The sequence below is a fragment of the Zeus faber genome (genome assembly GCF_960531495.2).
Source record: "Zeus faber genome assembly, chromosome: 14".
Classification (NCBI taxonomy): Eukaryota; Metazoa; Chordata; class Actinopteri; order Zeiformes; family Zeidae; genus Zeus; species Zeus faber.
The window spans coordinates 10,510,690-10,519,992 of NC_137200.1; the positions used below are offsets into that span (position 1 = coordinate 10,510,690).

The following is a 9,303-nucleotide window of genomic DNA, read 5'->3' on the forward strand; positions in this document are numbered from 1 at the left end:
GCATTTAACAGCAGAAAGGTCCATCTGGTCAGAGACGGACGGACTGTCCGAAGAGAGGGATGGACTGTCCAGAGAGATGGGTGGTGGACAAGGGGCCGGGACCAACGCCCCCATGTGGCAGGTGCTCGCCACTGGGAGTAGGGTAAAGGAATAGTAAAGAATAGCATGTTGCCGTAATTGCTTGGTATTGCATCACACCGGCACCATCCATAATAAATGGGGCAAGGAGAAAGAGGTCTCGGCAGATTGTTTGATTGATTTGTGCAGGACACAGTGACTTCTGATCCTCACAGCAAGAGCAGACTGTTTGAACCTGTTCTCTATAATATAAGCACTGACCGAATAGGCCTGCATAGCGGCCCCGTAGGCCTCTCTCTCTCTCTCTCTCTCTCTCTCTCTCTCTCTCTCTCTCTCTCTCTCTCTCTCTCTCTCTCTATATATATATATATATATATATATACACACACACATATATATATATACACACACACACATATATACAGTATATATATATATATACATATACATACACACAAGTATATATACACACGATATATATACACACACACATACAAACACACATACACACACACACACACACACACACACACACACACATATATATATATATATATAAATATATATATATATTCAGTGTTTCAACGGCCTCTCATTTTGGCATCCAGTGTTGTCTAGTGTGTATATGCAGTGTTTGCATATGATGATCTTATGTTATGATGTCATCCTGGTACCTTTTGCGTCCTATGGTTTCACACACACAAATTGTGTGCACCTACTTAATAGTTGACTAGTATGCCATGGTCACATGCAGCCGCTGCCACTACCGCACAGTGGTAGCTACTACTACTGGGGGTGATCATATTAACACCACCCCTTCAGGGATTGAAACCCCATGCCCATGCGTGTCACACAGAGAAACTCGCCATTCTTTAAGCCCGATTGTACCGGCAGAGGCGGGGGCTCCCTGAGCATCCACCCAGCTCCACTCGGGAGAAGGTGGAGGTGGTGGCGGTTGGTAATAAAGCTCCATAATTAAGAGCCATCTTGCGTTACACAGCATCCGGACCACAACACAGCACCAGACAATCGATTGGCAAAGGGGGCGGGGAGGTTGGGGGTGGGGGTGGATGAAGCCATTCGTCCTTGCAGGATGATACGCGTTCGGTCATTTTAAGCACCATCGTTTACACCTGTTATTTAAAAGAACAGGCTGCGGTTGTGAGGATTGTACCCGCGGTGGAAGCGCCGCATGGGGAGAGAAAGGCTTTACCTCAGAAAGTGCTTCATCTCAGCAGCGCTGTAACTGGCGTCGTATCCTCGGTGCGTCTCGGATCCCCTGGGGAAGATGAACGGGAACGTCAAGCAAAAATGAGGAGATTAAAAAGAAAACAAACGACAAAAAAAACAAACAATCGCCATGAACTGGTCAAACCGGGCCCGTTTCCGCGGAGCTGTCCTCGGTGCTGAAGGATTAAAGGCTCGAATAATCCCGACGCCTGGCTGGCACCGTTTTATTTATTGTTGATTTCTAGGCAGTAGTTTTTACAGATAGATCACTCCCTATTCATCTACCATGTGCACATGGTCTGGTTGTTATCGTAAAAAAATAAAATAAAAACGACCATTATTCAAATTCACCGCGACGACCGATTTGCGTCCGATGCAGAAAACTACCGAACGATTGTTTTTGTTTGATCGCTCCGTCAAAAAACATGCAGATGCAATAAAAAATATATAAAAAATCAAAAGCAAAACAAGCGATAGCGTTTCTTCCATACCGATCGGGAGGCGATAGCTGCAGAACACGAGATGGATCAAACCGCAGCAGGTCGGTGTGTGCGCTGCTGCTGCTGCTGCTGGTCACTCAGTGCGGAGCTGCTCCTCCATGATGTCAGGAAACTGCATCAATGCGCACACGAAAACAGTCAGATAATAATATTTATACCATATCTTATAACAAATACATATTTATCACTTCAAATATATATCGTCATATATATTTAGATATTCATACTGTATCTTTATATTATGAATACTGATATTCATACTGTATTTTTTATATTATGAAAAATATTCACAATATAAAGATACAATATGAATATCTAAATATGTATGACAGAAATATTATTTCTATATTTTTTATATAGTATATACATATTTATCTATGTATTACATTTATAGACAGTATATTATTTATCACATTTAATATTATATTTTAATAACTTGGTTTTTCATTACATAATTATCTTTTAATGTATATTTCTGACTAAACACCTCAAAATCGATCATGTGAAATTAATTTTGTTGAGTATCTGTGCTTTCCTACAGTGCCATTATCTATGCATGGGGTGAAGTTAGAAATGGCCGCTCAAGCAATCACTGCATAGTCAGTGATTGCTTCTCAAAAATGTGAGATCAATCTCAGTAATCTAGAAGTGGGCCACGAGATTTTATTCAATGTATCAAATGTGCATCTACCGCAAAAAGATCCATATTTTTCTATGTTAAAAAGATAATGTACTTTAGAGATGAGCTAAAAAAAAATAGTACATGAAAGTATTGAAAGTATTACATTGAAAGAATCTCACATTTCAAAATGGCCAGTTAGAAAGAACGATATGGGCTTGAAAAAAGTACAAATTTTATTAGTAAAATATATTTGGCAGAGTATTACATAGCTCTGTTGGCCCTCCCACCTTAAAAACAAAAATGTCAAAGAACAAGAACAAACTAATGCACACGAATAAAGAACATTGCTTTGGTAACAGCACTCTCTGCCAACAATAAGTGCACCTTTTTGAAAGCAGTCATAAACATACTGATCTAATGTAATCTCAAGGTCAGATTTCTCAAGGTCAAAAGGATAGTAACAACAGCAGGGTGGCATTGTATGTCCAACAAATGAACACACAAAATCCAGTAGAAAAAAAGTGCCAATATAGCAGACAATAAAAGGTCATGGTGGGCAGTCGCTTCATAAAAACATTCTGTCCACAATATCCAGCAGTAGGGTCGATTCTGTGAAAAATCTAGAAAAGTGATAATAAATAAAAATTATAATAATCATAATAAAAAGGAGAAAGATGAAGTGAGGAATGCCATGTCCATGTGTCTTAAGGCAGTCCGGGGGGGGGGGGGGGGTATCGTCCCTTCATCACCACACTGCAATGCCAGATCACAAGATGGTGACGGCCTTGGCCTGCGTCTCCGCTGCAGGCGGCTCTCGCTCTCCGCACGGCAGCAGGAGCTCGGATGTGGTCTCCTCCGTCGGGGGGGAGGCGTAAAGACCCGCGTCGTTCGACTCCGTGGCGGGAGCGTACGTGGGAACAGCGTTGAACATGACGAAGCCCGCGGTGATGGCCACGAAGGAGATGATGTACAGACACGAGAACTGGTGAAGGGAGATCACGATAAAAATAGAGGTTAAACACAAGAACACATACGGCCCGGTTAAAGGTCCCAAAAGAGTTTGTGAACTTGTTCTGAAGGTTCTCTCACCATTAATTACATTTTTTTTTTTTTTGCATTCTATTGGAGGTTGCACAAAATACAGAATCGCTCAATAAACACAATAATTGACATTTTATTACATGAATGCTTATTTGTATTCTAATAATATATGGTTTTGTTTTTCTTTTAAAAGTACATTTAGCCTATTTGGCCCAGATCAAACATTATTTTCCCCAGTGGCCTCAAAACTTTCAGAAAATTATTAAACTTCTCCACTTGGCCGGCAAGCAGTCCAGAACTGATTCCTCTGCGTGATTTACTTCTCAGACAGTGCTGATCTTTCAACCACTTTTTGTCTTTCGTGAAAACCGCCCGTACCCATGGATTTGTTTTATACAGTAAATCGAGCCCCCTCTGAGGGGAGGTTTGTTCTGGGCCGCACGTTTTTTTGTTTGTTTAATTTGTACAAGTCGACTCCCCACCGTGTAGTGGAAGAGGAAGAGGCCGCAGAAGAGGCTGAACAGGTCGGCGGTGAGCAGCGAGAGGTTGACCGCCATGGCACTGCTGAGCTTCACCGCTGTGGGCATGAAGCTGTACAGCGCGTACATGCACAGGGCGTAGGCCGCAAACAGCAGGACTGCGGGGGGGAACACAACACAGGAGGCGTTGAGCAGAGCACTCCCGGTCCCGGCAGGAACAGGCCTGGTACGTGCCGTGTTTTATTCCCTTTTTCATGGCCTTGCTCAGTCGGCGGTAACGGAGAACTGTATCAGCTTGGGTGACTCGACTTGAGACCTTGACGATATCAGCTTGCCCCATATTGGACTCTCCGGTGGAACAGCCCTGATGATCAACAGACACTCGCTTTGCATACACAGACGCATTACAGTACTTCGCATACAATTCGGAAACCAAATGTTTTGGGGTCTAAAAGGAGCTGTTTATAGTTGGTGAGGTGGCACTGTACAGCTTTGGAACCAGCACCGCCAACATTGCAATGGCACACAAAAGGAATTTTGCACAGTGACTCTGGTGTGAATTAAATAAAAAAAAATATAAAAATGTATCCGCTTACTTATTTTCAGGTCCCACTTTATTGTCCCCACTGCGCTGGTTTCCAGTACAACCCTGCGATGACGGACGAGAAAACGGGCTATTTTTGTGAATAGTGCCTGGTTAAATAGTAAAAAGTTTACGTTTCAAGGCATAGCACACCACAGTTTAGGATTCAGTTATCCTTGTTTTTACCACATAATTTGGTTCATTTCCACGTTTCTCTATGTAATGCATTTGACAACGACAGAGGGGTGGTGTTCTCTCACAGCTGGAGGCCACTGATCAGGGTTCCAAAGAGGCCCATCATGCCCAGGAACTCCACGCGGCTCAGCTTCTTCACCGTGTGCTCCTGACACACGTTGGACACGGCGTAGAGGACGGCGCTCACCAGCACCAGGCCGTCGCCCAGCAGGACAGCGCTGGCTGGAGAGAGAGCGAGAGAGAGAGAGAGAGAGAGAGAGAGAGAGAGAGAGAGAGAGAGAGAGAGAGAGAGAGAGAGAGAGAGAGAGAGAGAGAGAGAGAGAGAGAGAGAGAGAGAGAGAGAGAGAGAGAGAGAGAGAGAGAGAGAGAGAGAGAGAGAGAGAGAGACTGATGGGTAAATGTGTCAGTTCAACCTCCTTGGAAGGTTATGAGGCTAAACGCTCCAGTCCGATTGGATTTGATTTAGCATTGGTTACCGCTTAGAACATACGGTATAACACTATGCTTATTCATCATTGCTTATTAGAATTATAATTTTGTTTCATCGGTTTAATAGAACACTTGCATCTCGGTACTTAGTAAAAAAATTCAACATTTATTGCAATTTAAGGTTAATTATGTACTAGAAAACACTAGAGAATCGTACACAGTGTTCCTTTAATTATAAGTGAATTAATTAATTGAGTTAGTTAATTAATTGCATGCCTATAAAAGCATTTTTAAATTGAGAATGAGAATTTTTTTTTCTTTTAAACGAAAAGGATAATAAACCATGACATACTTGGGGAGCTCAACTCCGGACGGCCGATGAAAGCCGACTCCTCTGACTCAGCTTGTGTCCGCACAGCGGCGCATTTTGGAGCCGACGCCTTTTCGTTTGAAAAGGTTAAGAAAATCAACAATCTGATCTAATATGTTCCTCATACTGAGGGCAGATGGGTACGTTTAGGCCTTTCAAAGATTGAGTTGGTATATGAGCTGCTTTCGGGGTCCTAGTTCCTGAATTTCCCCACGGGGATTAATAAAGTTTGATCTTATCATATCTTTAGGGGTTTTATTTATTTATTTATTATCTTCCTCACTTGATCCTTGGTCTCGTCCTGCCAGCAGGTCAGCCCCCACCATGGCGCCCACCCCGAACAGGCAGACGACCACAGCCACGAAATGAACCGGCCGGTATCGCGTCTTCAGCAGGAACCATGAGAGCACCATCAGCACCGGGATCACAAAACAGTCCAACAGCTGAAAAAATAGAAACATAGTTTAGGAAAACAAGTTTTGGAGGTCATCGTGTCTTATCATGAGTAAAAATGCAAAAGATTTTGTTCCAAAGTCCGAACGTTGTCACGCGGTCTTTTAGGACGTTATTTCCTGACTGAACCTGCCTGCCAAAGGAGACAATACGTGAGCATCTATTCTATCCCCAAAGCCGCCGAGATTTCCAAACATTTGAGCCGAGGTCTCTTCACAGTATTCTGCATCAGTTGTTGACCTTACTTGTATAAGGATAAGACGACACCACATTTCCATGTTATCATCCTCGAGCAAAGTAAACACGTCTGTTTTATGATGATACTCACATCTGGACATTGCAATGTGGCAGAAAAAGCCACGGTTATCTTGTGTGAATGCTTTGCAATGGTTTAGCCCGTGTAAAAAGTTCTGGTTTTCTCCTTGGAATAAAAATAGCAGAACTCTGTGTCTGCTGTTTAATATAAATCTACAGTTAAAAAGATGAACTGGTTAAAAAAAAATTTTTAGTTCTGTTTTTTTATTATAATTGATATACAATTGCAATCAAACAAAGTTTGATCTTATGTGGAGGAAACATTTCAGCCTCAGGAAGAATTTACATTTAAAAAATATTGAGTAGAAAATGCAATTTTTTTGGACAGTGTAACAACGGGCTACAGTTCAGCTGTTTCTATGATCTAAATGTAAACCTTTTGTGATAGTTTATAAAAATCAGTTCGATCAGTTGATGAAACAGTGTATGAAAAGCGTTCCAAGCCGCTGGAACCAGGTCTCTATTCGTCGTTATCTGGCATCGTACCAAACCAAACCACCACTCCTCTGTTTACCTGTATGCTGGTCAGGGTGGTGAACTGGTAGGCCTTCACCACCGCATAGTTTGCCTCCACGTCCGTCAGGCCCATGAGCAAATACTTCCACCACTTGGTTTTTAAAATCTGTAAGATGTTTTTATCGCCTTGAAAAAGGGAGAACGAAAGAACATTCGAATCTGTCAGGCAGGTATGAATAATACTTAAAGAGCATGATATCACACCAAAACTCTGCATTTCAGATTGACCTTCCTCAAATATTTCAAATCTTTTGAGGTGCTCTGACCTTTCTGCACGCTGAGGTAGGAGGTGTAGGAAAAGAGCAGCAAGGCGTAGTTGAGGAAGCTCTGTAACATGGGGGTCTCCACCCCGGCTGCTGCCAAATACTGGCAGCTAACTGCGGTTCCACAGATCAGCAGTGAGAGGGCCTGGCCCATTGCGATGGTCTTCAGGAGACGCCTGCCCAAGAAGCATGTATGTATGAGACTTTTTTTTTTTCGTTATTTGTGTTTCATTATGAGTTGAAGTTAGGCCTACAGTGGAAAAAAACCCATGATCTGGATATTAATATACAACACACCCTTACAGATACCAGGATACTTTTATTTTATAGGTCATTTAACTATAAAGCTAGAAACTAAACTGTCTGAAGGACTATATCGCGACTCCTGTGTACAAATGTCACCTGATCGCAATTATTTGAGCAGCTGGCAATCATTTTTGTAAAAATAAATAAATGTATGTCTTCAAATCTTCAATGCAGATTAATAGCTCTTCTGCAACATGTATTAATACAAGTTTTTTTTTTAAAGGGAGTGCCACTGATGGCATACGATGGAGAGGGGAAAAAAGACAATTCAATCATTAATCACAATTATGTGTGTGACAATTAACCGTGGACTTAAATTCAATGACATAATCAGTAAACTCACCATGTGAAAACACCCTTTAGCCTGTATATGTACAGTCCCAGGTGAGCCTTGCAGTTCCCACGCTTCACTCCTCCTGCAGGATCTTCCATCTTCACAGGGAATCTTCAGCCTGAATGGCAGAGGAAGGCGGACTAGTGTTAACTCTCATCTTCATCAAAGTACCAAGAGTTGGCCGTCATCACACATAATCCTCCTCTGGAATGTGGCTTTCCCAGCCAAAAGTATGTTCCTGCAACAGAGGAGGCTGCAGTTTCAGCACCACAGTCCGAGGACCACCTTTTTAGGACCCGAGCACCCTAATTTTTCGTGACAGCGAATTATAGTTTTAAATGTATATTCCACCCAAATACTGGTTTCTGTCAAACGACTTATAGTTTTAGGTATGAGGTTAGAGATGGTTAACTGTAGGTACAAGCTTAGAGATGGTTACGTTGAATAATAAGGTTAGAGATGGTTACGTTTAATTATAAGTTTAGAGATGGTTAAGTTTAGGTATGAGGTTAGAGATGGTTACGTTTAATTATACGGTTAGAGATGGTTACGTTTAATTATAAGTTTAGAGATGGTTAAGTTTAGGTACAAGGTAAGAGATGGTTAAGTTTAGGTATGAGGTTAGAGATGGTTAAGTTTAGGTATAAGGTTAGAGATGGTTAAGTTTAGGTATAAGGTGAGAGATGGTTAAGTTTAGGTATAAGGTTAGAGATGGTTACGTTTAATTATACGGTTAGAGATGGTTACGTTTAATTATAAGTTTAGAGATGGTTAAGTTTAGGTACAAGGTAAGAGATGGTTAAGTTTAGGTATGAGGTTAGAGATGGTTAAGTTTAGGTATGAGGTTAGAGATGGTTAAGTTTAGGTATAAGGTTAGAGATGGTTAAGTTTAGGTATAAGGTGAGAGATGGTTAAGTTTAGGTATGATGTAAGAGATGGTTAAGTTTAGGTATAAGGTTAGAGATGGTTAAGTTTAGGTATAAGGTTAGAGATGGTTAAGTTTAGGTATGAGGTAAGAGATGGTTAAGTTTAGGTATAAGTTTAGAGATGGTTAAGTTTAGGTATAAGGTTAGAGATGGTTAAGTTTAGGTATAAGGTTAGAGATGGTTAAGTTTAGGTATAAGGTTAGAGATGGTTAAGTTTAGGTATAAGGTTAGAGATGGTTAAGTTTAGGTATAAGGTTAGAGATGGTTAAGTTTAGGTATGAGGTAAGAGATGGTTAAGTTTAGGTATAAGTTTAGAGATGGTTAAGTTTAGGTATGATGTAAGAGATGGTTAAGTTTAGGTATAAGGTTAGAGATGGTTAAGTTTAGGTATGAGGTAAGAGATGGTTAAGTTTAGGTATAAGTTTAGAGATGGTTAAGTTTAGGTATGATGTAAGAGATGGTTAAGTTTAGGTATAAGGTTAGAGATGGTTAAGTTAAGAGATGGGTGTCGTCAATATTGTCCATGTGAAAAACTAGGGTCCTAGAAATGCGGTCCTGAAAGTGCAGCCTTAATATGAAGTTCAAGTTCAAGTTCAAGAGATTATTTGTCACATACATATACATACGGTCATACATATATGCATAGTAATACTGTGAAACAGG

General features: G+C 41.1%; 1 protein-coding gene across 1 annotated transcript in view; it reads right to left on the reverse strand.

The window, feature by feature from the left end:
* Positions 1-2,763: 2,763 nt before the first annotated feature.
* Positions 2,764-9,303, reverse strand: part of slc35f2 (solute carrier family 35 member F2) — a 6,787-nt gene continuing 247 nt past the window's right edge. Inside the window, exons 2-9 of the mRNA XM_080013716.1 lie at positions 7,724-7,832; positions 7,078-7,250; positions 6,810-6,937; positions 5,811-5,970; positions 4,794-4,950; positions 4,547-4,599; positions 3,954-4,108; positions 2,764-3,412 (exon numbers count right to left, since the gene is read on the reverse strand). Coding sequence (XP_079869842.1) covers positions 3,197-3,412; positions 3,954-4,108; positions 4,547-4,599; positions 4,794-4,950; positions 5,811-5,970; positions 6,810-6,937; positions 7,078-7,250; positions 7,724-7,812 — 1,131 coding nt within the window. The 5' untranslated portion in view covers positions 7,813-7,832 and the 3' untranslated portion in view covers positions 2,764-3,196. The remainder of the gene's footprint in view (positions 3,413-3,953; positions 4,109-4,546; positions 4,600-4,793; positions 4,951-5,810; positions 5,971-6,809; positions 6,938-7,077; positions 7,251-7,723; positions 7,833-9,303) is intronic.